The following is a 26,935-nucleotide window of genomic DNA, read 5'->3' on the forward strand; positions in this document are numbered from 1 at the left end:
CCCCCCCCCAATTTAAGATATATCTGTTTTCAGTAACTTGTATGGATGAATATGTGATAGTGTTTGGTTTCAGTTTTTCTCAAGAACAGTCTGAGAAAATACACATTAAATGAGATTTCGAATGCAGTGTAGCCTCACTTTCATGGTCTGTCTCCAGGGAACACAGATCAAAGAAGACACAGCAAGCAGATTTAGACAGAAAAAGAGGAGATAGTTTATTTGAAATGTACAAAAGCTATATACACATGCACACGCACGCACACACACACACACACACACACACACACATACCAAGCATAGTAAAAGTGGATGGTAGCATACACACAAACATTTAAAAGGCTACTTTCAGCAATTTCAGCAAACATAATAAAACAGAGGAATTTGCAGACCTAGTTTGCCCATCCTGTCCGAAAACAGGATTTCATTATCAAAGTCTGAGTCCTTTCCTGGACTCTGCAGTTCATTGAGAACCCAGGGGAGAGACAGGGTGCACTGACGGGGGTATGAATGTGTTAATTAGAGTTGGATCTCTACTGAGAACACACAGAGGTACTTGTATATTCTTTCAGAGAGTGCTCCTCATCAGATGCGCAGGGGTTCATGTGCCCTGATGGACTAACACTGATGCATATCCTTGTCCTTTTCAATCATTTACCCTTGTGAGATGGGACCATGGAGAATGAACGTCTCTGATCCAGAGGGCAAAGAAGGAAATCACATTTCACATCCTCACAATCTCAGATTATGACCAGAAAGCACTTCAGTTCTGTGGATCACAATGCCTAACAACCATGTGTTTAAACTAGGGCTGTCAAATATGTTCACTTTGTAAACTGCATTCAGTGAAATTTTATGACACACACACATGTTGGTAACACATTTCAAAACATTTCAGATGGTAAACATTTATTACATAACGACATGCTCCAGCAAACACAGCTTTTATTTCCTCTGCTGCAGGATGGTTAAGTGCATATATGAACTACAACGGCAGTTTATTTTTTTTCCAATACTGGCATTTATTAGGGAGCAGAGATACGCTGATATTTACTGGAACTTATTCGACTCCCAGACTCAAATACTCGAATGAGTGCACGCACATGTAGTAACATGCTAGCTTTACCTGACAACATCTGCACCGAACCTCATTTTTATTTTTTATTTTGTTTAAATTTTGGGATTTCTGTGGTTGTCTTTGGCTTGGCATGTTTCTCCTGTTTGTACAGCAGCGTCTAACCTTGCTGTACTACACATGCTTCTGTTATCCAGTTATTTTTCATAACTTATTTAACCTGTTTCTGTTGTTTAATGGTTGTCAGCAAACAGTTTCTACTGTGGCTACATTACTATGACCTCTGGGAGTATTAGTGTGTTATATATCCACCCAGATTCTGGTAAAGCCAAAGGAAAATATAGTTTAGCATAACCAACTGATTAAAAAAAAGAAAAGAAAATGATAGAAGAAAAAATAATTGAATGACTATTGAAAATCATGACCATCCCTGGTGTATAATTTGGCCTCAGGCTTTTTTAAAAATTTATTTGGTCACTGTGTCAAAGTAGTACTGCAGGCTAGACCCTGCCCCGCCTATTTGGTGCTATGGTAGCTCAACATGCCCTCCCATCTATGCGCATTCATGGATGTCAGCAACAGGAAGAGGCACTGAGCATGACACTGATGAAGTCAGACAAAGTATTAAAAGCAAGGAGCTGGGACTGGGGTGGGTTAAAAGCAACTTGCAGATGTGTTGAAAATGTAGAAGGTAGAGCTACTTAATCAGATCACCCTGTGTGAGGTTTGCCAGTTAGTTGTAGTAAAGAACCATAACATGGGCTGAAGAAACTGCTCCACGCTTCCATAATCAGTTTTTGCAACTGCCTATTATCGTTTAGTTAAGTCAATACAAAATGAATTTATCATTTATAAACTGTTTGACAGCTCTAGCTTAAACAGCAAGTGTGTAACATATCTTAGACCAGGTACCATACAGTATCATCTACAAACATAACAGTCTATCCACATATTGTGTCCATTTCCTGATAATTCGGTTTTTGTGTCATATTCAGATTCTCACACTTGATGACCTCATCAAGGCACTATGTGAACTGCTATCAGTGCACCACTTTTTAAAGGCCTATTACGCTGGCAAATACTGAATGGCAATTGTTCTTGATCTGTTTATATACCCTGGGCTATCATAGACTTGTAGCTAAAAAGTATGGCTTTTTAACAAATGATAGAAAATGGTCCTTAACCGTATCTATATTTACTATTAACCTTTTAATGTAACATATAATCTGAAACAAATATTACAGGATAAGCATATTACTATGAACAGTGTAGAAAAAGTTTATGTAATGAGCAGTTTTGCATTGTACAATCAGTGCTTTCTTGTATAGTCTTTATATTCCTGATATTCATGGTAAGAATGGATGGATGATGAGGTGTTTGATTGCTCTCAGCTAATCATGTTGAGGAACTTGCTTTCCTCAGCCAGGGCTGTGAGCATAGAGTTCATGTCACCGATGGCCATGTTGCCAATCCCTGCCGGTACAGAAGCGAGGGTGACAGAGTTGCGGGGGGTGGTGAGACGTGAGGAACTCTGAGAGAGGCTCTGCAGAAGGCCTGGACTCAGGGTGCCCGACATTAGGCTTGAGTGGTCTCCGTCATCAAGCATGGTATCAAAGTCGATCTGGGCGTGCTCTGTGGCCCCAGATCCACTGGTGGAAGAATCCACTGTGCTGCTGGAGACCTGGTTGACGCCTGGTGAAGCCATGTTGGCTGCAGAAGTGTTGTTGCTGGAAGGAGCCTGACTGGCACATGGGGACATGGGAGCATCAAAGCTGACAGAAGGTGGCTCAAACACGTGAATCTGACCTGTGTAGAACACAGCGGAGTTTGGATTTTCTGAGTTGCTGTCATGGGCTACTGACCCACTGGGCCTCTTTGGGCTTGCCTCAGAGGTATCATTACCTTGACCGGGGCAAACATCCGATGACTTGAGCAATCGGCTCGGTTGTGTCATGCTAGACCCTCCGTGTGGTCTGGCAGTAGACCTGGGCTCTGTGGGAGGCCTGGGTTGTAACATTCCTCTGCCTCCATTTTGGACATTGTGCTGCTGTTGGGAGATAACGTAATTTTGCTGAGGATCCACTTGGCTGACATAAGAATAGACATCAGTCTGTGTCCTTGATCTGTAACTTTGGACCTCTTGATCTGCCATACTGTTGCGCGTAGGTCTCATGCTAGTGCTTCCAGATATAGAACTTGGGATTGCTTCTTGGCCAAACCCTTGCTGAGGACTCATTTGGTTACTAAAGTTCACGCTGTTGCATTGTCTCTGTTGTGGATGCTGCTGTAGAGAGATGTTCATCAGCCTCTGGTTGCTGTGGTTTGCATACCCCTGCATAGATATATTCTGACTCATAGGCACAACTTGCTGGTTGTTGCTCAAGCCCTGACCTTGCGTCTGGAAGGACCCAAAGTTCTGCCTCTGCTGTACAACAGCTAGATTCCCCCTGAGAGGATGCTGCTGCTGTTTGGGAAGCTTGGCTGTGGTGTCCACTGTTCCTGAACTCACCTCATTCCACTGCACTGGCATGTTATTCTTGTTCATGTTTTCTGATGGTGCTGCAAAAGGCTGCTGAGCACCTCCCGGACCCATCTGGCAGGACTGCACATCCTGATTGGACTGAGCCATCATGGTATCCACCATGGCCATCCTCCTCTGCGCAAAAAATGATGCTGGTGGAGCCACGCCTGTCTGGTAGCCCTGAGGCTGACCGTGGGAATTATAGTCGGTTTGTCCCAAGTTGTGAGTAGAGGGGCCAGAATTCTGTGACCTGAGGTACTGTACCACATCGTCTGGAAGCACCATATCATCCTCTCCACCCTGCTCACCCCCAACCATCATTCCATCTACCGCCATGTTCTCCATGGCTACATTCTCAGAAATGCTTGGTGGTCTGGGGGCAAATGGGTAGCGTTGCAGGCTTCCATCAGAGCGAGTATAGCCCTGTGTAGCCAGTGTCTGGTGACGTTCTGCAGCTGGTGGAGCATTCATGGGGTTCATGCTGCTCATGCTGTTGTAGCGCTGGACCCTTGGAAGGGAGAGAGGGTCCAGTGTCGTACGACGCACTGGATCACTTGCACGGCGTGGCAGATTGGTGGGTACTTCGTGGGGCATCATGCTCTGCGTGCCATATCCAATATCACTGCACCGTCTTGGTACAGTTCCAGAGGGTGGCTGATGGAAGGGATGCGATGAGCCTTCTTGGGAGTCGCTGTAGAGTGCCATGCGAGTCCTTAGGCTCATTCGTTCCATGTTGGGAAGAGGAGTAGGTGGTGCTCCACCAATGGCAGCAGCATACTTTGCCTTTAGCCGATAATGTTGTGCTGGTGTAAGACTGAGAAGACTTGGAAGGCCTGCTCCACCTCCTCCGCTGACACCGCCACCTCCGCAGTGGCTGGCCTCACTGGATCGACGAGACAGGTCAGTAGAGATTGGGTCATAGGAGTCAGCTGAACTGATATTGTTGTGGCGATTAGCGCCAAACTGGGATGTCCCACTGGAGCGACGGCTGGAATAGCACGGGGATATACCAGAGGAGCGCCGGCTTAGGGTGTAAGCAGAGCTGATGGTGCTGGTGGTGCTGTCACGGCGCTCGTTCAGCTGGTTCAATAGCGTCACTTCACATGACAACAGGTCATCCATGCGTTGGCCAGGGTACGAACCACTTAAGTTACTCATGTTGGAGTTCTCCAGCAGGGACCCTGGCAGATAAAAAGATTAGAATAAATATTATTATATTATAACATTATATATGCACATGAGTTTATAATTACAGAGGAAGCATTTCTCAGCATCGCTGTTTTTGGTCTTTATAGCTAGTGTCCACCTTCATAACAACTGTACAGCGACTGAAAGCTAGAGCACTGTCCGCTTTGTTACATGTACAGGGAGCTGTAGCTCCTAGCTGTCTGCAAGGCTTAACCTCACCTGATTAAACTCACCATCACTTTTGGAACAAATAATACGGCTGTTGTGTAGTTAACTGTACTGACAGACTGTCCAAGAAGTCTGTGCTCCAGTTTGGGTAGTAAAATTCTGGGATTTTACTGGAATGTACTGAGCATTTATTAGCAGGTTTCTGTATGACAGACAAGTTTTGGATGTTCCTTATTAGTGCTAGCATTAGCTTACTGCTCCAACCTTTAATTGAAATATGATCACTCATTTAAGAAAAAACTAAGCAGCACATATAACTAAAGCTTAGGCTTCAAGATGGGTATAAATGGTTCATTCCATCTCCATCTCCAACTTCACAGTCTATGACAGTACAGCCCAATATGAGGTGTTTCTTCAACTTGTAGTCCTTACCAACTGCAGGTATGGGAGGCAGCTTCATGCTAATGCGTTGGCCCTGCAGCGGCTGTGGCGCAGAGTTAACCCAGGGGCAGGGGTCCCTCACCGTCTTCAGCCTTTCCTTCTTGATGTTTTCCAGCTTGATGGTGACTGCACCACCGTGACCCGTGGCTTTCCTCAACTGAAGCCCCATCCCAGCCTGCTGGCCCCCAGTGGGAACAGTGGAGTCAACCATGGGGCACTCGTCCTGTGCGCTGAGGTCCCCGAAGCTGCCCCCGCTGTGCACGGCCATCTCTACCCCACTGTCGTTGTTGTTGGCGCTGCTGAGAGGCGATGGCTCGCTGCTACATGACGAGTGGCCACCAGGACTGGACTGATACGTCTGGAGGAGGACAGACGAAAGTGTCATGAATCAAAATCCAAGAGGTTAGTAGATCATAGAAATATTCACTTTGCTGTTTGAGTAAATGAAAAAGAAAATAAAGTGATTAAAAAGTGAAATTTAAAAATGAATATAAATGAAAGAAAACTAAAACACAGCCTTGTGCCAAGCTAAAAAAAAAAACCTATTAGATATTCTTCAATATTAAATAATTACCACAGTTAAAAAATTCTGATTGTGATGGTGTTTTGTAATAACTAATGTAGCCCTATAGCTTCATACTCTTGTGAATTATAAAGGAGGTTTATTTATTTAAGAAAACAAGTGGATAATAGAAAAGTTCTGTGAGCAGCACACATGCTACACAAGTCCCTGCCTTTCAGTATTAATGTGACAATGACTTTTATCGTTGGTTGAATATTGAGCTCATAGATATAAAAATCCAGTGTAATGGCAGCGTAAGACTGTCTTACATGCAAAGGAGCAAGAAAATATATGAACATGGATTATCATGCACCATACATTTCCACCATACAGGAATTTGAAAAAAATAAAAGACATTGAAACAGGCTGCGTGCTCACCTCAGTGAAGTCTGTCCATTAGCAGGGTTTCAAAGGAAAGAGAGAAGCAGGTTCAGACAACAAACAGAGAGTGAGTTTGAAAGGACGCATGCAGGTCCAGCAGGGAACCTCTCACTAACAATGTTAGTAAAAATGTAAGATAACTGTTGTTCCCCTGTTTTAAAGCTCACCCAGAGCCACTGTCTCGTGTAACCGATAAACAGGACTCACCATAGAGTTCTCTGTCTTAATAGACTTGACTTGTAGGCAGTCTTCCCCTCCCCTAGAGGTGCTGTTGGCCTCCACCTTGCCATCTACGGCTCTTGCGCTGTGTTTGGAGTTTGCCTCGTTCTCCCCATTGCCTTTGGGTGGCTGTAGCCTTGGGGGAGCGTCACTTCGTTGTTTCTTGGTCACGTGAGCTTCGGGTCCATGGACCGTCTTGACGTGCTTCCTGAGAGAGCTTGGGTCCGTGTAGCGCTTGGTACAGCCCGGGATTTTACACACATATGGTTTCTGCCAAGATGGATTCAACATGATTTTTACTGTGGCAAATCTAAATCTTAGCTGACCTTTCCGGCTGCTCAGATGAGATCCATGTGTGAACTTACCTCATTGGAGTGTGTGCGGTTCTGGTGCTTCGCTCGGTCTGAGGCATTTGAGAAAGCCTTGTTGCAGCCTTCGTGCTCACATACATAGGGTTTCTCCCCAGTGTGGGACCTGAGATGGGTCTTGAGATTCTCCAGGCGGGAGTAAGCTTTAGAACAGCCCTCAAACTGCAGAGAGACAGACAATGGGACAGACGGACAATGAGATTGATGCTTGAGTGCTGTTGTTTTGTCTGCAGCTGGCCAGAGAAAAGAGCCGGAACACAACAACAAAAACAACACGAAAAAGCTCTTTTTGTTCCAGTTTTTAAATGTCATTTACTCTTGGACTCTTGCCCACCTACTGTGGTGTGCCACACAAAAGCAAAGCTCTGCTACACTTTTGGTAAAAAAAGGGCTATTACACAAAAAATCCAAACTAAGTGTGAGGTGTGGTAGAGCTCTTTGTCTGGTGCACTTTGTTGAGACAAAGAGAAGTCTGTGTTTAGCCTTTGTATTCACTTATACTGTACAAGCTATAATTTGGTATTCCTTCTGAGCAGTCATTGTGAGTGTAATTGGCTCTGAAATTAAAAGAGAATCAAATTAGAGCAGCCCAGAAAGGGGATGAAAAAGTCCGAAGACTCATCCTTAAAAAGAAAAGACTAAAGGGGAGTTAGGAGAAGATGCATGTGGGATTTGTGTGCAGAATATACAGCTTGGTCTTAATAAGGACCCATGGCCCCCTGCTTGTCTGCAAATTTTAATTACACACCCACACTGTCAATCAGCTTTCTTAACTTTATCCTTCACAAGTCATCTGTTTTAATACATTCATGAGAGGCCCAGAGTGAGCTTTGAAGCCAAGCAAACAGGCCCCTCAATTTGATCTTCACACAGCAAATGAAGGCTTCAATGAAAGCCCATGATTTATCAAACACGGGAAATATAGTGGTGGTACGCACAAAGAAAATCATATCAAGTTTTTTTGTAAGGGAGTTTTTTCCACAGGCGAAACTGACGCACTAAAGGGCTGACATTCTTTGACTGCTAAAGCGGCGGAATAAATTCCAACTTCAACTAGTTGGTTAACATGTTAACAAGAAGGTTAAAGGGCCTCTCCAGTGTTTTTACACAGATCAATGAACCAACTGTGAGAATTAAAGTCAGTGTGTATAACTAGTTGTATCATGTCTGCTGTGGCTCTGCAGGAACTTTAGTGAATCTGAGAGGAGATTTTGTGTCTGCCTTCTCATTGTTATGCACACACACATTGTTAAAAAGCATTTTTGCAGATCACACCTAGGTTTATGGTTTTGGAAACAAAGTTAATACATCATTGCTTAACAGGTGGGTTTTATAACCTATGCCATATATGTTATGAAAGGAATTCTTCTTCCCCCCTTTTGCCTTTTGCTGCTTATAGTGGATCGTTAGGTTTTCTCTGTATGTCTGTATTTCTCTGGATGTCACCAACTATGCCAAATAGCTTGCATTGCAATCCGAGCTGGAAAATGGTGCTGGCTGCATTATGGGAGATGATGGCTTGTGATACCAGTCAGCAAATTACCAAGAATACGAGGCGCTTACCGTGCACTTATGGGGCTTCTCCCCCGTGTGTCGCCTCATATGGACCACCAGCATGTACTGTGCCTTGAAGGGCTTTTGCTCCCGTGAACACTCCTCCCAGCGACACACAAACTCTTTCTTCTCACCGTGGATGTGGTCATTGTTGATATGCTGTACATACAGATTGATTCCAGTAAATTGTCACAGTTCTATGATACTTTTCCCTAAAGATGAAAATAACGTAACAAAATGCTAAAGAAGAGTCAGCAAATTCTTGTCTTTTTCCCACCAGAATAGGCTCCCGCCTCATGTGTCCATGCATGCTTGACTCACTGACATCACTCTGCAATCCATTATAGCTGACAGTTATTATGCCTTTGTCAATAGTAGACAAAAGCTACAAAGGCTGTGTGTGTGTGTGTGTGTGTGTTTTTTCAGGCTGTGTTTGTGTTCACATTTCTCTTGGAAAAGGAACTACAGCGGATCCTTGTAAAAAGTGATCAAGAAGAGGATTTCCGACTGCATTCCTTCATTTCCTTCATTTCCATGGATCATGAGGTCAATCGAAACAGTTTCTATGTGACTTTTTAACTTGCACTTTAAATATGCAGAAAGTCTTCAGAGAAATTAGACAGTACTCAATTATCAAAGGCGTGAAGAGAAAAAAGAATGGCATGCTGGAGTCCAACGTACATACAGCCTAGAGCACTTCAAGGCAAAATGTCCTCAGCTACAGCATATTTAGTCACATGACTTCTGCTGCAGTCAAACATGATTTCTCTGAACAGACACATTTCAAAACACTTGTCCCGTCCACCGCATTCAAATATCCACACACCCAGAGGAACCACCTCATTTCCTGAGGACATCCAAGCCTACAATGCTCCACTTATGTGGCCACTTCTTCACCAGCAGAAAAGGTCTGTGGTTAGCAATTCTACTGAGGGCTATTCTGGGAGGAAGGAGGAAGAGGAGGAGGAATGGAAAAAAGTGTGTGGCCCACGCAGAGGTCTCTATTTTCAGGTTACACACTACTGTGAATCCGTAATTTGGAGGCTCTTGAAACAGGATTACTCTGGTCAAACAGAAACCACAAGAAACCCACAGGTGTGTGTGTGTGGTGTGTATGTGTGTTTGTTTTGGTCTCTTTTCGCTGATGATGTTTGAACCTCATGTGAAACCCCAGATGTGCTCAGAGAGGTGGTGTTAGAGGTCACACCCATGTAATTTATACTTTATAGAAAACAGGAACATAAACGCACTGTTGGCACTGTTTATCAGCACAGTCCTCTACTGGTCCACAGAGTTTGCAAAGTTGTTAAAGGTAACTCTGGTCCTGTGTGTAGCAGCTTATAGCGACCTGTCCACCTCCTCCCATTGGTCTGTAGGTCTATGGACCTGACATATGACTCTCCTACTGCTACTCGGAGGTGACTCACTGCCAGTCAGAAAGTGTAGAGAAGAGAAGTTGGCCTGGAAAAAGCAAGGGTGCATAACCCCAAAGTTGCTGGCATGACGATGGATTTATGGCCGGCCCTTTGGGCTTCGGGGGTTGGGGGTGTTGCTGGGAGTAAGAGGTTAGGGGTTAGGGGTCTCTGGGCTTGTGGAGGGGTGGGCACAGCTGCAGGGCTTGGGCTTGAATTTGGCAAGAGCCAGCAGGCTCATTAACATTACGCGTGTCGACCCAACAGAAAGAGACCGGTCACTACTCAGCTTTCTGAGTGGACCCAATCAGCATGGATTTAATTAGGAGCAGAAGAGGAATCTGAACTTTTGAGTTTTTACACAACAACAGTAGTCTATCCACTGTCATTGCAAACAAAACAGCAGATACTGACAACATAATGAGCAACACAACATAGAACCCTAACAACCACCAGGGATTAAGGAGGGTAGTATGTATTTCTTTAAAGGAATTTCTAATTTAGCAGTTTTGGTGTTTCCCAACATTAACTGAGTATTTTTTTTGCAACTCTCAACCATTTTAGAATATATTTTAAATTCATAGACAATGCTCTTATTTTGAAAAAGTTGGTTACTGCTAACAAGGTCCCCAAAAGTTGATTCTGTCCATCTAGACAGTGTTTTCAGTGTGAGAACAGAATCAGCTTTTTAGGATTTCCTTTCCTTGATGATTGAGGATGCATTAAGACACGCTAACAAGGTCGTTCTTGTTGTGGTCTGTGATGTCTCGTATTGGGACAGACTCTAAATCCATCTTTGGAGTTCCTGTTCTGCTTTTAAAATCTGTTTCTGGATGAGCAGTCCAGAACCTGCAGCAGGTGCAACTGGTTTAAACTGACTGAGGCTGCAGGGCCGGTTCCTGAAGTCTATATTACTTATTAATCTAATTAAGAAAGCTTGCACGTCCCCGTTCACCACTGCAATATAATCTAATCCTGTGGGAATCGCTGGATTTATGTCCTCTGTCTGCTGGCTGGCTGTCATTAAAAAACAAACAAACAAAAAAATCCAACTGAGTACTCAAAAACTCACATGAACGAGTTGGTCCTGGGTATCGTACTCTTTGGAGCAGCCATCCCAGTGGCAGTTGGTTTCATAGATGGCCTCTGGCTCCTGTTTACACTCATCTTTATCCAGATCTTCACTCAGGTCCAGGATCCCCCCACCGTGGTCCTGGAGACAAAGTGTATGATACTTCAGATATCAAATACGTGCATCCAATTTAAATGAGTTAAAAAAACAAAACAAAAAACAAGACTTAACCTTTCACAAGTCATTAAGAAGCATTCCGCACTATTTTGCATTTCTCTTATCTTATCAACCTCTTTATTACAGAGGAAGAGTTGTAAAAAAACACACCTCTTGTCACATATTAAAGCTGCATTTGTATCCATTACTTATAATCAATTAGAGACTAATTAGCAACCTAACTTTAAGGTGCACCACTCTCCCACTTTAAGGAGCTTATTATTTTCTCACCTGAGACGATGGTGAAATGGGCAGTGGACCCTCTGCTTCGGTCTTCACCTTTGACCTCTTCGTGGTCAGTGGGTTGACAGTGCTGCTGACTGCTGGATCTCCACTGGCGTTCTGAAAGACATGAAGGAACAGAGGAATGTGTTTTTAACTGGTTGTCATTACCTACATTTCTTTTTATTGAAGGAAAATTAGTTAGAATTATCGTTCTTAAAGGGACAGTACACCTAGAAATATATATATATATATATTTATTTATTTACACGTTTATCCTTGGGCCACTAGTTTTGCTTGTCAATCCTAATGCCCAGTTTACATCAAGCTTTTGGTGTTTTGATGTTTGCCTTCCCTTGAATATAATGGAGATTACTTTTTGGTGCTTAAAATACAAAATACAAAACAAAACAAAAAACACAAATCCCAAATCCTTATTTTTACAGGTTTTGATTTTAAAATTTTGAGTTTGTCTCTTTAAATATTCAGCCATCCCTTGACACTGGAAATATCTCATTCATAATTTATCAGCCAACCATTCCATTACTCGTAATACAAACCATCCCTAACCATTCATTCATTTGTGAACTATTAATCTTCCCACTCCCTCACCTTTTAATTAAACCAACGACTGAGCACCAGACTCTACTGCTTTCCACACCACAGGGAGCAGAGGGGAGTCACAAAGTTACGCTGTGCCGCTGCAAAGAGATGTGACAAGTCCTGGTTGCACCAGGCACCACGGTTCATAAGTCAGACTAGGACCCGCCGCCGAGACTAAACAGTTTAGACTGCTTTATGATCGCCAAAGCCGCAAGGAAATATGAAAGAAGAGGAGTTATTACCCTCGCTACAGATTGGGGGAGGAGGCAGGGTCGGGGCTAGAGGAGTATGTGAGTGTATGTGGGGGCGACGAGAGGGCTTTGATCTGTCGACTGATTCTGAAAAGACAAAGACTACGAAGGCCTGTTAAAGCTCTAATGGAGAAGAAAAGAAAGGATGGATATGAGTGTGTGTGTGTTTATTGAGGTTCGTTGGAGGAAGTCCAACAATGGAGAGGGGGGTCTTCTAATCCCACCCAGAACACTACAGTGCAGTTCTAGGGGCCTCGATGATTCATTCAGTTGGCTGGAAACCAAGAGGGAAATATGGTTCTGATCACTACAGAAATAAAGCTGTGTGTGTGAGTGTGTGCAGAAAGGTGCAAATATACAGTACACTCCAGCACACTTGGATTCAGCAGACACAGTGCTGAAACAGAGCTGGAGGCAGTGGCGTGTAGTGTGAGATGGAGTGATTCACCAAGTGGGAAGTTTACATTACGAGGGGCTGCGGTGTTGACAGTGGGCTGATAAAGTGGAGCAGAGGAGACAGTGGGAAGTAAGACAGATGGAACTGGGAAGGAGCCTCAAACATTTTTCTGACCTGAGACATCATTTGTAAAAATACTTCATGATAACTCATGCAATTAGGCTTTGTTCCAGCACCTCAAATCTATGTCTCGGTTCACTATCTTCTTTTTACGACTATTTGTTGGAGTTTTATAGCTTCTAAAATTATCTAAAAATATCAAAAGAATGTGGAGAAACAGCAGTTTGGACATTTTGTCCAAGATGTCTGCGTATCGTGTTGCAGAGATATCAACTTGTGTTTGGTTTATTTTACTTGTTATGGTTGCTATGTTTGTTTGTTTTTTACATTTTATTTTCATCTGTAATTAAAATGTGTATGCTATTACATTTGAAGAATTCTTTTCAAAGTATTATTTTACAATTTCTCTTACCTTTATCTACGGTCAAGTTCAAGAGACACTTAAACTCTTTGCAATGTTTTATGTATCAGGACAAAATAAAAATAATCATTTGCTCCTTATTAGGTCTTAAATTTATTTAAAGACAAAACATTAGATGAACAACAACATGTGAAAAATGAGACCGTGGCATTAGTAACAGCGTAAAAACTAAGTACAGCCCAGAAATTCCAAACAAGTCATATTTGTTCAGTCTTTTTCTAATTGTACTGTCATGAACATTAGCATAACAACTGAGGCCTGCAGAATCTGAGGTGTAGCTGCAGAGCATTGCACATTCTGAGCTCAGGGTGAAGTTCCCTTCCCTGGGAAGACTGGCAACTGTCTAGGGGATAGTGTCCGGTGAATGTTATAAAGGTTTTGCTTGTTGGAGAACCACAAGACTTAAACTTTGTTTATTCTATTAATGTTTATGTGACCTAGTGATCACAAAACATTAGAATCATGACATAAAAAGTGAAAATTTGGTAATCAGAGAAAATCTGTATTCATCCCAAGCTTACATATCCGTATAATGCAATCTGAGGTATAACTTTAAAATATAAAGACATGAATGTTACCTGGTTTGCTTCGGAGTTGGTGCTATTGTGGGAGGACATAGGTGATGCAGTGAGGGGGTGTTGACGAGCAGAGAACGAAGATGGCGACTGTTGAATGAGAGGAGGCGTGTGGCCAAAGGCGTTGAGACTCCTTTGCTGGGACAACAGCTGCTGGTAGGCAACGGGGTTGATGTGATGGGGGAAGCTGAATGTCGGGCTGAGTGAGGGGGTGAGAGGAAAAAAGATATTTTAAGGCTAACATGGCTGGAGACTTTTGTCTACTAACATTAAAGCAACTGGAATCATGGTCGCATTGTCCCTCACTACCAAGTGAAAATAGATAAGCTAGCATTCTCCTTTGAAGCAAGGACCATGTAGTGTAACCTGGCACTGCAGGAAAGTCGATTTTACTCTGAATCTAAAATGCCTCATAAAGACCAAGTCAACGACTACAGAATTGTTTTTTTGTGTGGTTTCAGTCCAAATCCCGGACAAGCCCCCACTTACACTGCACCTTTACTTCCAGTGCAACCTTACACTTTAAGTGATAGTTGTAAAATGCTCACTGATGTATTTTTAATAGTTTTTGGAGAAGAATGTGTCATCTTTTCTTCAAAGCAATCTTGCTTAACTTGAAGCCACCCTGCATGTCTACTGGTTTGTTGTAACAGTATGAATACAATAAATTCGCTCCATTTGTTTTTAATAGCTGTGAATAGAAAATATATACATTTACTAGCCACCCAAAAAAGGAACTTGATTATAATGGATATTTCAAGAAAAATGGTGATTTTTAAAAGTGTGACTAATTAATAACTGTGGTAGATCTGAATCAACAGACGCCTGCAGACTACAGTTGCTGGAAACTATAAATATGCCTGTCAATGTTCATACAGTATTCTTGTATGAACCGCAATTATACCTGATTCCGCCGACTGAAAGGTGCCCATAGGAGCTGCTAGCGGCTGAACTGGAGCGTGAATTGTTGATGTAGGCCACCAGGGAGTTGGGTGAGGTACGAATCATGGTCTGCAGGTCAATGCTAGCATCTGACAGTGGCGAGATGGACAGCGCCCTTTTTCTGCTGAGCCGGGGTGTCAACCTTGGGCTGGAAAAACGGGATACTGGGGACAGACAACAAGAGACACAAATGCAGAAATGTCACCAATTTTGCCTTTTGATATTTGAGTTTTTTGCCACCAATAAATTAACTGCTTGAAAAATGGACAGCAAAATGCAGACTGTGAGGAAATGACAAAACCGCCATTCCCCTAATATATACTGGTTCCTAAAGTGACCGGATCCACATACACGCCAATGTTAAAATTTCTGGCTTTGCAGCAAAAATAAATGCTGCAAAGCCAGAGCACTGAATACACCCACGCTAGCTAACAGTATCTAACACTCCACACATATTGTCCCAATATGTTTTTTTGGATTTCACGTTGAATGCCTTTAATGTGCAAATTCCTTGTGTAAAAACTATGCATGGCCTCAATAGAAACCAGCAGTTATCCTGGACCATGTTCGAGGAAATGCTGAGCCGCGGGCATTCTAGTGGAGGTCACAGCCATGCTAAGCTAAACCCTATCTCCTGCATCTCTCTCACACACAGCTCCCCTATTTAACATTTGCATCCTCTTATGCATAATGAATCTGGGCCTAATCATTCTCCGTAATTACTTTGATAGGAATCTCTTTCAGCCGCTGTACTTGGGGAAGTTAAATAGAGGCAATTTGAACAAATTGATTTCAGAATCCCATTAAAAAAAAAACAAGGCTGACTCACAAAGGTAGAGTTAATGGCCTCCTGTTAGACCTGCTTCTTGTACTGTTTTCTCATTCTTTTCAAAAAGAGCACAAGAAAATGACGGGGTTCACTACTTTCCCATGAACTTAAAGAAGGCAATTTGTTTTTCCACACATACTGATGTGTATTTATTTCTTTTAAAGGCATGCAACTCTCACTCCCACATAAGATGGAGACAAATCACTGGTGGGGACCAACAGGTGCTGGTCCCAGTGTGAGGGGACAGAGCTGAGTTGAGTGCGTTCAATTACAACTTACAACAGGCATCATCAGAGGTGTGAGAGGCAGGATACTCATAATAGCCCCATCACGGCTCACCTAAGCACGTGCATAGTGACCTAACACACACACACATTTCCTGCATGTCAGCTACGCTGCTGCCAATATGTTGCCAATCGCGACTCTTTGCTGGTACAACTCACAACCCCTCTAGCGAAATTAATCCAGGCACCGCCATAATCACCGCACCAGACCTGCAGCCATAAAGAAGGGGCTTACTTCCAAAGCTATTATGTTTGGAGGTGGCAAGTCGTAAAGCAGAGGCATATGCACTCAGTTAAAAGGCTCCCAGGAGCTTCAGATGGCAGACAACAGAAGTTGTGGGCCTGGAAAAGGAGAAAAAAGGCTGGTGGAGATGATATAGACATGTATCAAAGAGTTGGCATAAACAACAAACGCTGCTCAGGAATGCGACTCCGTAGGGTTAATAAATAAATATGTCATCATCTCCCAGCCACACAGAGGGGTGGGAGTGGAGTAAAGGAGGGAGGCGGGAGGATTGAAGCAAAACTGGGATCATGAATGGGGACTTTTTTTTTTTAAAGGTGAACTTGCACCCTTGCCAACAGATTTAATGGGAGATACAGGTATTAATATTCCCCTTTATAAAGCAGGAAACAGGCCTCACAGCCTGGTGCCCTGGTAGGCTGGCGCCAGCCTCACCCTTCTGGGCACGGCGCCCACAGTGCCGCCCTCTACCCCCATCTTTAAACTGCCGCCTTCAATCTGTACATCTAATTCAGCTCAAAAGAATTCTCAGTGCCTCCAGCAACAAATTTTCAACAATGTTTGGTCAGCAAGCTCTTGTTTAGCCCAGTAATCTTTCCTAATTTTACCTGGAACAACTTTCATTCACTCTGAAACTCTCACCACTTGGTAAAGGAGCGTTTTATAGGTGGTGGTTATGACTGAAAGGGTGAACAGGTTCCGGCAGGGAGTGAGAAAACAGATGTTGCGCAGGCCGTGGCGACGCAGCAGTGTGTGGTAACGTGTGTGAGTGTGTTTGTGCGTACATATATGCGAGTGTCTGCATGTGCATCGGTGCTTTGTGGGCCTGAATCCCGGGCTGGTTGTAATTGTGGGATCTGGATTTATATAGAGGCATAATTACAGGCACACACTGATACAGTAAAGAAAAGGAATATTAAAAAAGAACCCGAGTGAGGAGTGTGCGTGATTATTTTAAGCATTTGCTTCTGCCGAAATAGTTTTGTGGAAAATGAAAATGCTCTAATTGGAGGGTTGTGCTGATCTCCAGAAGTTGCTAGCACTCGGTGTCGCTGCAGCCGGAGCCAATGGAGGGTCACTTTGCAGCCCTGCAAAGAATAGGTCTGCAGCTTTTCCTTGTGTAACACTGATAACAAAACAGCAGTGTTTGAAAAATATTTGTATTCATGGCCAATATGTGAGTGAAAACAGTTCTCTGAGAATCCACTGGCCTCTTGATAAGTTCATGGAGACAGTTAAGCTAATGCAGAGTTAGCCAACAGCAGAACGAGGAGTGGTGAGGATTGCAGCTGAGTTGGACCCACAAAGACTGCCAAGAAATTCAGCTCAGTGCCAATAAATCCTCAAACACGTAGTAAGAAATGCAAACCTTCTAACATCCTTGAACGTGTGAACAAACTGTCTCTGCTTTCGAAAAAAAGGGTTAGCATCTGTTTTGAGTACAGGACAGCAAAGCTAAGCCAAGAACATGCATACTTCACTGTGTTTTACTGCAACTAACTTTGTGGGTCAAAGGTTTTCATTAAGAACTAACATTTATGTTCTCTAAACAATTCTTAAGGGATTTTAGTTTGCATAGTATTCTGCAGATATTCAGCTTTGGACAGTGAGCACCATCATATGAATATGGAAGTAGAGCAAAGATCTATTCACATACACAAGGGGAAAATATCAAGTAAATATTTATGTTTCTAGGGGAAATAGATCAATGTAAAAACTTGGATTTTAATGGTTATTGGTAAAATAAAATGCATTCAGTGCAGAGTGGCTTAACTTTTCAATATTTAATGTGTATAAACAGTAACATCTAGATACAAAAGTAACACAAATCTGCGAACCAAAGCATGCTAGTTTTTCCAAATAAGAGTTTCTAATAATGTTTCTGTACTTTGACAAGCGCTTTTAAATGAGCAGATAATCTTGAGCTTACCCACCTTGACCTTGAATAGAGATATAACCACACCACCCACACCACCATTACACCAAAGCTAAGGTTTGCCAGTCGGCCTCCTCATCTCCATCCACCCCCCAGTCAAGCCTGAGACGGGGACTGTTTATTTTTCCTGTTAAATCGCACTAATACGAACACTGTGAATTTTATTAGCGAGAGGGTTCGCACTGTATCCTCTACGAGCCCCCGGTGTCCAGCCCAAAGCCAGCGTTGTGTTTGCCATCGTGTTTATGCACACACTTCCAACCCATGTGCTCATGAACTAACATATAGTTAAGTGTTTGTGTAAGCAGTCTGAGGGGAACCCCCCCCCCCCTCTCCCCCACCCCATCAACTCCTTCTCCCCTCACCACCACATCGGTACACAAATCTATGGCCCCCACCCCCCACCCCGCTACATCAACACTGAAATCTTTTTCCTCAGGATGGCAGACATTTACTTTGGCTGCTGCTTTTGTCATGGGAGCTTCAAGGTTTTCCAGCAAACTACTCTGATATTTCTCTGCCCACCCACCCCTCACATACCTGTGCATTCATATACAAACAGCCTTCTGAAAGCCTCCCAATGTGATACCATAATGTGACTTTATTTGCATCCATAGCAGTGGCGGTGTACCAATGCTAATAACACTTTAAAGTCTATTCACTAACTAACTTTACTTTCCTTAGTCTTAATTCTACTGGGATTAAGAGGCTAAGACCAGCTCGGGCAACTGGTTTTATGGGCCCTAGTTTATCTTTTGTAATTTTAATATATTTATTATTTTGTATATTTATTTATTTATTAGTAGGGCTGGGCCATATTATACCATTCACAGTAATACCGGTACAATGTTAGGCAATGATAAGAAAATCAAATATCGCGATAGAATATGGGTAAAATGTGCATGCGCAGTGCCTTTGTTTTCATACGGACATGGCGGCGAATGAGAAGGGCATAAGCAGATCGTTGAATGAAACAGATGAACCAGAATTGGTTGGTAAAAATGGTGCAACTTCAGTGACGTGAAACTGGTTTGGTTTTTGTCCGTCAGATAGGCACCAAAGCACAGTTTTTTGTAGAACATGCAAGCGGGCCGTCGTTATTACTGTATTTTTCGGACGCTAAGGCGCTCTTAAAAGCCTTTAATTTTCTCAAAAATTGACAGCACACCTTATAATCCAGTGTGCCTTATGTATGAATTCTGGTTGCGCTTACTGACCTCGAACCAATTTTATGTGGTACACGGTGCTCGAAAATCTGCAAAAAAGTGTCTAGTTTGACTTTGGTAATCTATGAATCCGCACCGCTTGATGGATTGTCGGAGCATTACAGCTACCGTAGTCAGGAGCCTCGCAGAGTAATACGTACTGCGCTTCAACATAATATTACCGTATTGTGTGTGTATAAGGAGCCCAAAATGACACCTGTTAAGAGACATGCGTATGAAGCGGATTTTAAACTCAAGGCTATCAGTCACACAGTAGAACATGGGAACAGAGCAGCTGCGAGAGAATTCAGCAACAGCTGCTTGTTTAAGTGAAAATAAATTGATGGGTTTTTTTGCACTGATAAAGTTGTGGAGTTGTAAAGTATTTTGTCTCGCATCAATTATGTAATCAGTTCTATTGTTATCGCAAATTTGCAAATATATATCATGATAAATATTTTTGTCCATATTGTCCTGCCCTATTTATTAGTATTTATTTTTTGGTATATTTATTTGTAACTGTCTTTAGGTTTATTGAAAGGTGTTATACAGATCTAAGTTGTTGTTATTATTATTATTATTGTTATTTTTTTTTACCATTATCAAACCCTTAAAATACGCAAAGGGCATTTAAAATAATATTCATATACCCAGTATCACTTAAACCTCATTCAAGCTTAGGCCTCAAACACAACTAGATGCATCTGTACAGATCTGTACAGATTAAAAAATGCTAAATGTACTACTATTTTTATTTTAATGTCCCCCTGGTCTCCTTTACTTCCCTACTGTTACACATTACTTCATATTCATATTAGTTTCTTCTTTCCCAGGTCTCAGCCTCACTGCAAGTGGACCTCCACACACACACAGAGTGGAGCACAAAGAGACGGGAGAAGGAAAATAGTTCTTGTGGAAGCTGATAAAACTGTATATTACTATTATGCAATAAAATAGCTTCCTTACAAATATTACACTGAATATAACAAGAAAGAACGAGAAAGAGAGAAGCACCATGATTACCTGAGTACCTGAGTTTTCCAGTTATGTTGACTCACATAGGTCATACTGCTGATGGGATGTGACAATTAGCTGCACACATCTTTAGGTTGGCAGGTGTAGGTCAGCGTAACAACAAAAATGTTTTCTGATTTATTCATTTTTTTCCTTTTTGGCTTATGAGCTGGTGTAAAAATCTACTGAAAGTAGGTTAGTCGTGGGATTAGCTGTCACTTAAAGAAGCAACTGAAGGAACTTTTCTTTAACTCTAAACCAGCCGAGCTATTTTAATTAAAGAAACTCTAGGAAACAATGCTAAATTAAACAAGCTGCCAAACATGCACATTTTTCATGAATGTGTCTTTGGACTTGAATGTACTTTTGTTATTTCAGCCCAGTCGATTTCTCACCAGATAACGACAGTGATTGATGCGTGAAAAACATACCGCAAACACAGATACTAACTTACAGAAGCAGTTAAGCGTTGCAGCGAGGCCTTCACGGCCACTGCTAACACTGTTTGCTTAGGAAACCTGTCCATCACCCTGTCATATGGCAGTCCTGAGGGAAGGGAGAGTCTTAACAGTGGAAAAAAAGCAATCATTTTGCTGGTTAGGTTTGTGTTTTTAACAGTCTGTGCCACTTCAGTCAGCGCCACAGCAGTGTCTTTCAAATGCTGTCATCCTCATCGGGGAGAAATTGGTGTGTTTAAGTTTCTCGTCTGAGGTATACCCGACAGCAAATCCTAAAAATTCTTAAGTGGACCAGCAAGACCTGCAGACCTGCCAGAAATCCCGTGTGCTCACAACTTTTCCAGCAGCACCCTTCTCACAGCAGCACCCAGTGTTTGGGGCTCTACTCTGAGCCTTGCTGTTCACTCATCCAGAGGGAAAACATGGGCTGGACGAGCCATACTATAGGGTCACTGAGTGCTCCCAGTTCTTGCGGTGGGTCTGCTGAATATTAGTGCATAAATTGATTTTTAATATGGATTTTATCTGTGCTGCCTTCCAAAACTAACGGCAGGGGTGAAGCACATATTTGCCACGTCCTCCTCCTCCTCCTTCTCCCATGTTCTAGCAGTAAATAAGGCTATTGATTCAGGCTGAGGCTGCCCGCAATGACCATTAGTTGGCCGCCTCGGTCAATGTGGTCCCTGTGCCTCGAGACTGGCAGAGTGACCCAAACCTGACCACATCACTCCGAGGATGGTAGAACACTAAATAAAAGCTGGTAGCTAGTGTGGACGTTGCAGTGAAGCAGGCGGTGGGGGTGTTGGGGTGGGGGTTGTGGCTACACAAGTAAACAACCACCCAAACAAGTGTGGGCATGGCAGCACAGCGGCGGTCACTGAGGTGGTGGGAGAAGGAAGAGGAAGGAGGAGGGCGGGAGAAGGCGGTGGTCTACAGTTTCTGAAACCCCGCCTCAGCCTGCAGCTCAGCTCAGCTCTGTTTGACTAAGTGATTGAGGTAATTTAAAAGATTAATGTTCAAGCCATCCTGTACCTGATTTTCTCCTCTCTGCTGAGTTTTCCTACCTGTGTGTGAGGATGGCAGCTTTAGTGTCTTCTGGAAGCGTGACAGTGCAGCAGGTTTTTTTTTCTTTTTTTCTGGGTGGGTGGTTGGATGGAATGAAAGGAAGAATGAGGGCTCCTGAAGGGGGTCAGTGCCAAGCAGGGTGTTTGATTATCAGGCATCGAAAAGGCCGACTTTCCTCTCTGTGAGCTTTCTCTTTCTCATTCATGAGGGCTGAAGGTTTCTTGGAAGCGTTTCCTTGCTGAAGTCAAACGTCTGTTCTGGTGCCTGACTGTCACTTTGATAGAGGGCCGAGGTTCTGGCTGGCATCAAAGAACAGGCTGGCCTCTGTGAGTTTGTGTGCAAACACGTGTACGAGTTTGTGAGCATTAGCCTGGCGGTTAAATTTCTGCCTGCCACTGAGTGTGAGTGTGTGTGTCAGCAATAACCTCCCTGCTATTACATAGCAGTATATGCAGGATTGAGCCCTGCCTGATACAGAGCAGAGATGAAGGTATACCTCCATGCTGCCTCTTTATTGGCTACCCCGGACGTTTTTCTTTTTTGTCGGCTGTTACTCATAACGACATCACAAACACACCTGAAACACAATCAGAATTAGAGACTTTAAGGTAATGTGGTTTTATGAGATCCTGGCCTCTGGGCTTTCAGTGTTTACACACCCTCAACTAGCCTCGGCCCCCATACGTGTAAGTCTAAAAACCACTAGCTTTGATGTTGAAAGCACTGCCATGAAAAAGCCTCAAGAGGAAGAACAAGAGGACCGTATCAACATGTCTGGTGCTGAGAACAAAGGACAACGTGGCTGTTAAATTTGCCTCTTAGTGTTAAAGTGGTGATAAAAGACAAGCTTGGGTTTCCGTATCAAGATGGTTGATAATATTTTGACATATCATGCTGGAAGCGCCGAGAGCTTCCACAGGTTCTGGTTTTGATTTGGTTTGAGGTTTTCAAAAATGCCTAATTATGAAATAAAAGTCTGCAGGCTGATTTTCAGCTGAACCAAACAGAATGATCTATCTTCTCCAGTGACTGATTTTCATGTCAGAATCTCCCAGTGAACCCAAACATTCTGTTAGATAAAATCTGGACAATAATTTGACGAATTGCTGTTGAAATTTGACCTCACAGTGGGAATCATGGTTTTTTTCTTCTCTCCATGCTACCCCCATGGTGTCACTTTTCAATGTGAGGCTCACACAGAGCTCCAAAAGTCCAGTCCTGAACATGTCTTTGCCTTTTTTCATTGATGTCTGATTAGGTCAACACACTAAATTAAGCAGTTTAGGCACTAAAATGACTTAGTTACAATTAGAGATGGACCGATCCGATATTACGTATCGGTATCCGTCCGATACTGACCTAAATTACTGGACGAAAGCACCTCACAAAACTTGCAACACGCTGTAACTCGCCTCAGAACGTTAGCACGTCGGAGCAGTATGCATCACGTGATGGAGCGGCTGTGGCATGTGGGACCTGTCGGTGGTCTGGATAGCATGTGGAGCTTCGCTAGCAACCCGGCATTTCATCTCCGACAAAGTTATCCCCGAGAGAAGTAAAGCAAGTGTGTAAGTCCATCTCTGAATGTTTGTAAAGCATTCCTGCGTTAAGCTTAACAAGCGATATATGGAGCGACTGCCTCTTCTTGCTGCTACTTCAATCATGAAACTGCTTAATGATCAGCTGATCGGCTTTTCTGTCGCGACTCCGTCTCTCTTGTTTGTTTTTGGCCCACTTTGCACCAGAAAGAGGAAACCAGTGTATAAACAACAGCAGCACGTTTAAGCTTGATCAGCTGTTGTTAGAATTTATTTAATATTACTTTCTACTCGAGGATCTTTTTCTACGTAGCTGACGCTGGTAACTGTGCAGGGGCGGATTTAGCAAAGTTTAGCCAGGGGGGCCGATAGGGCATTAACAGGGAAAAGGGGAGCACAAAAACACACTTTTCTTTCTTATTCTCATTTAAAATGTCTAGCTTTTAATAAATAATTATCTGACACCCAAAGTTTTAATTTGATGTAAAATGAATAGAAGTCCATTACTGTATATAGTGACTATTAAGTCTAATATATATACCCTAGTAAGCTATAGTACTTTTTCCTTTGGGAAGGTACCATCTGTGCAGTCTGCAATTTTGTTGAAGAAAGATGTTGAATCTATTTAATATTTCTTGAAAAATAATTGATTTCTGTGCATTTTTTTCACACTGCATCAAATTAAGGTTGATTACGTCGATTAAGCATCATGAGGTGGAGTGTGAGGGGTGGTTCCCTATTTTTTATTTATTTAATTTTGTTGTTGCTGGGAGTTGGAACCCTATTAGTTAGGTTGCTTAATATTTACGCTAAGTACTCTTTAAAATACCAGAATAGGGAGGATGGTGTAGGTTTAAGTTTATTAGATTGATCAGTATTGCTGAACTATGAAATATTTTTTTTTGCATACAGGTATAACAGAATAGTTTTAGTGTAGTTGTTGTTTTAAACTTGAGTATGAACTTATACAAAATGCAGCAAGATATTTAAAAAAACTGTTTTATTGATTAAAAAACACTATATCGGCTTCATATCGGTATCGGCAGATATCCAAATTTATGATATTGGTATCGGACATAAAAAAGTGGTATCGTGCCATCTCTAGTTACAATTAGAAGAAACCCTGGGTTGATATAAAATACACCTTTATGTAAAATTTGTTAAAAGTCTAGTACCATCTATAATAAGCTTCTCCAACATCTCCTGAGTTACAGGTATACCTATTCTTGCATGCATCCTTTCATTTCCTCATCATGTCCATTTATGACAGCCCTGGATGCTAGACAATGACCTTAAAGTGGTACATATATGACAATAGGCTCTGATCATGTGTCAGTGTCTTTTCTTTTCAGTTTTATTCCTGTTTTATTTTGAAGGTTATTTCCTCATGTGGCTTCCTGTCTCTGTTGAGTCTACTGGTTTACACAGTTTGGTTTCTTTTTTACCCCATTTTTCCTTTTTAGACTTTTTTCCACTATGGAAACTTGAAATAAAATATTGTATTTTTTTGAACATACCATTTAGCTTCCTTAAAATGACCCTGTCTTAAACTCAAAGTATTCTTTCTCAGCTAAACTATTAATGCATACATTGATGGGTACAGTAAATGTGTCAGTACACTCAGCATTTCTCTCCTCACCATCCACAGGGCTGATGTAATCGGGAAGGTGAGCTGCGGCCGCTGCAGCTGCCGCCGCCGCACCACTTTGCATCAGCAGGTCACCGTAGGGGCTTCTCTGGCTGGCGCTGGCCATCAGGTAGTACTCTGCAGGGTTCGCTCCCGGAGGCGGTGGCGGGAGACTGAATAGGGCGCGGTCCTTCAAGTGTTCGTGGGTTACTGCGGCAGAGAACAGAGACAAATGGAGAATAGATCAGCTTCTCTTTCTGGAAATAAAGATCAAAGCAAATACTCGCAATCAGTAAGAGAAATTGTTAGAATTCCCGCTCATCCCCCAGTGCAGAGGTCGTTGTAAACCTGTGAAGTGATGCTAAAGTAATTCTGACAAGTCAGAAGGGCTGAGCAAAATGGATTTCCTGTAATGAAGTGATATGTTCACAGACAGTGTTTGACATATCCCTCGACAGAATGACAAAAACAAACAGGAGAACAGCGAAGGAATCGAGTGCCCTGCTTCACAGACTCAAGATTCGTTCCTGCATGTTCGTGAGGCTTGCTTTTTTTTTTTTTTTTTTTTTTTTTTTTTGATGAAACAAGTCTGATGTCTTTGAGGCTTGAAGGGTTTGGGGAAGAATCTCTGGGGACTAAAGGGAAGCAGAAGAAGAAGGGGAGCAGGGCAAATGGGGGAAGGGGGGGGGGGGACCACATTCCTGCACCTCTTGTGTCTGACAGGCTGAAGTCATACACAGAGTGCAGGTGCTCACGGACCCGTGCAATGCTGAGGAAGCCTTAAACGCTGCATGAACAAAAGTAATATTGACGTAAAAAGTGTTAACACCTGCATCCAGTAAAGCAATGTTTAAAAATGTCATAAACTATAAGAGTGAGGGACAGATTGCTTTTACTTTTTCCCTATTCCTCCAGTGGGTGTGGGTATTTGGAGGAGACAGGGGTGTGGGCTGAAAATGGATTAATATGCACCCTAATGGAAACACGGGGGAAGCTGGGGTTGTACCCTCTGCACGCACAGACGCATAAAGCAAAACTGTGGGTCCATCAGAAACTATTAGGCCATAGCTGTGGTAACAGCGCACAGGCAGCATGTTTGTGCTGCTGCAAGCATACTCCTGGTTTCTCCACGGCTGCCAGATCACGTTACCACCGCCGCACAGAAGCATTTTGTGTCTGGGTGTATGTGTGTGACCTCACATATGAACACAGAGGGATGAGGGGTAGCGGCTACGCTCCACAGCCCCAGAGAAAGCAGACAGAAAGTTACACTGGTCAAAAGTTGAAATGTTTTCCAAACTCAGCTTCTACCCGTGCACACCCAGGCTTTCTCCAGCTTCAGTTAAGTGAAAAAGTAGAAAACAAAGAACTGTAATTCTGCTGTTTTAGTCTGTCAACAGATCAGCGTGAGAGGATTTTGAGTGTCTACATGAGTGTGAGTCACCTGTTTGTGTTGTTGTTGAAAGTGCTAAGAAAGCTTTCTGAAAGTGCTATATGAATAAATTGCAAACGCATATATTTCTTTTGACAAATAATACAGAAAATTATAATAATACTACAGAAAAAAACTAAAGCTACCACTCAAACTATTATCAGCTGAAATAAACAAATTAATCATTTATTCTGGTAACTTTTAAAGGCATCATACATTTCCTGCACATAACCAGTTCAATCCAATATTGTCAAGTAAAAACCCTACAATAAACCAGACTTCAAGAAGGTGTCAAAGGTAGAAAGTCATTTTGGAAACCGCTCCAAAGCTCAGCGAGTCATTGTCACATAGCTGCCATGTTTCCCATCTATATATCCAACAGACATTCAGAAATATTCTGGTGAAAAGCAAAAGTCTTCCAGTTCAGTGCTGAGCAAACATCCATGGATGTCTACAGGCAGTTTACTTTATTCTCTGGAGACCAACCAATACTAGAGGAATGCTGCTAACACGGCTGAGGCTATTTTACATGCAGTCAGACGTTAGGACGTCCTTCCTTTTACACCTCCACACATACTGTAGAAATGTCAGAGATACA

General features: G+C 42.7%; 1 protein-coding gene across 1 annotated transcript in view; it reads right to left on the minus strand.

The window, feature by feature from the left end:
- Window positions 1–210: 210 nt before the first annotated feature.
- Window positions 211–26,935, minus strand: part of gli2a (GLI family zinc finger 2a) — an 82,582-nt gene continuing 55,857 nt past the window's right edge. Inside the window, exons 5-14 of the mRNA XM_085249168.1 lie at window positions 24,918–25,115; window positions 14,668–14,869; window positions 13,767–13,962; window positions 11,406–11,516; window positions 10,959–11,099; window positions 8,484–8,633; window positions 6,918–7,082; window positions 6,541–6,822; window positions 5,382–5,748; window positions 211–4,774 (exon numbers count right to left, since the gene is read on the minus strand). Of these exons, the coding sequence (XP_085105294.1) occupies window positions 2,460–4,774; window positions 5,382–5,748; window positions 6,541–6,822; window positions 6,918–7,082; window positions 8,484–8,633; window positions 10,959–11,099; window positions 11,406–11,516; window positions 13,767–13,962; window positions 14,668–14,869; window positions 24,918–25,115 (4,127 nt within the window). The 3' untranslated portion in view covers window positions 211–2,459. The remainder of the gene's footprint in view (window positions 4,775–5,381; window positions 5,749–6,540; window positions 6,823–6,917; window positions 7,083–8,483; window positions 8,634–10,958; window positions 11,100–11,405; window positions 11,517–13,766; window positions 13,963–14,667; window positions 14,870–24,917; window positions 25,116–26,935) is intronic.

Source organism: Mchenga conophoros, linkage group LG16 (assembly GCF_057382185.1).
Source record: "Mchenga conophoros isolate Kocher_MC1m ecotype Shallow Benthic linkage group LG16, M_conophoros_male_GT1.1, whole genome shotgun sequence".
In the NCBI taxonomy this organism is placed as follows: Eukaryota; Metazoa; Chordata; class Actinopteri; order Cichliformes; family Cichlidae; genus Mchenga; species Mchenga conophoros.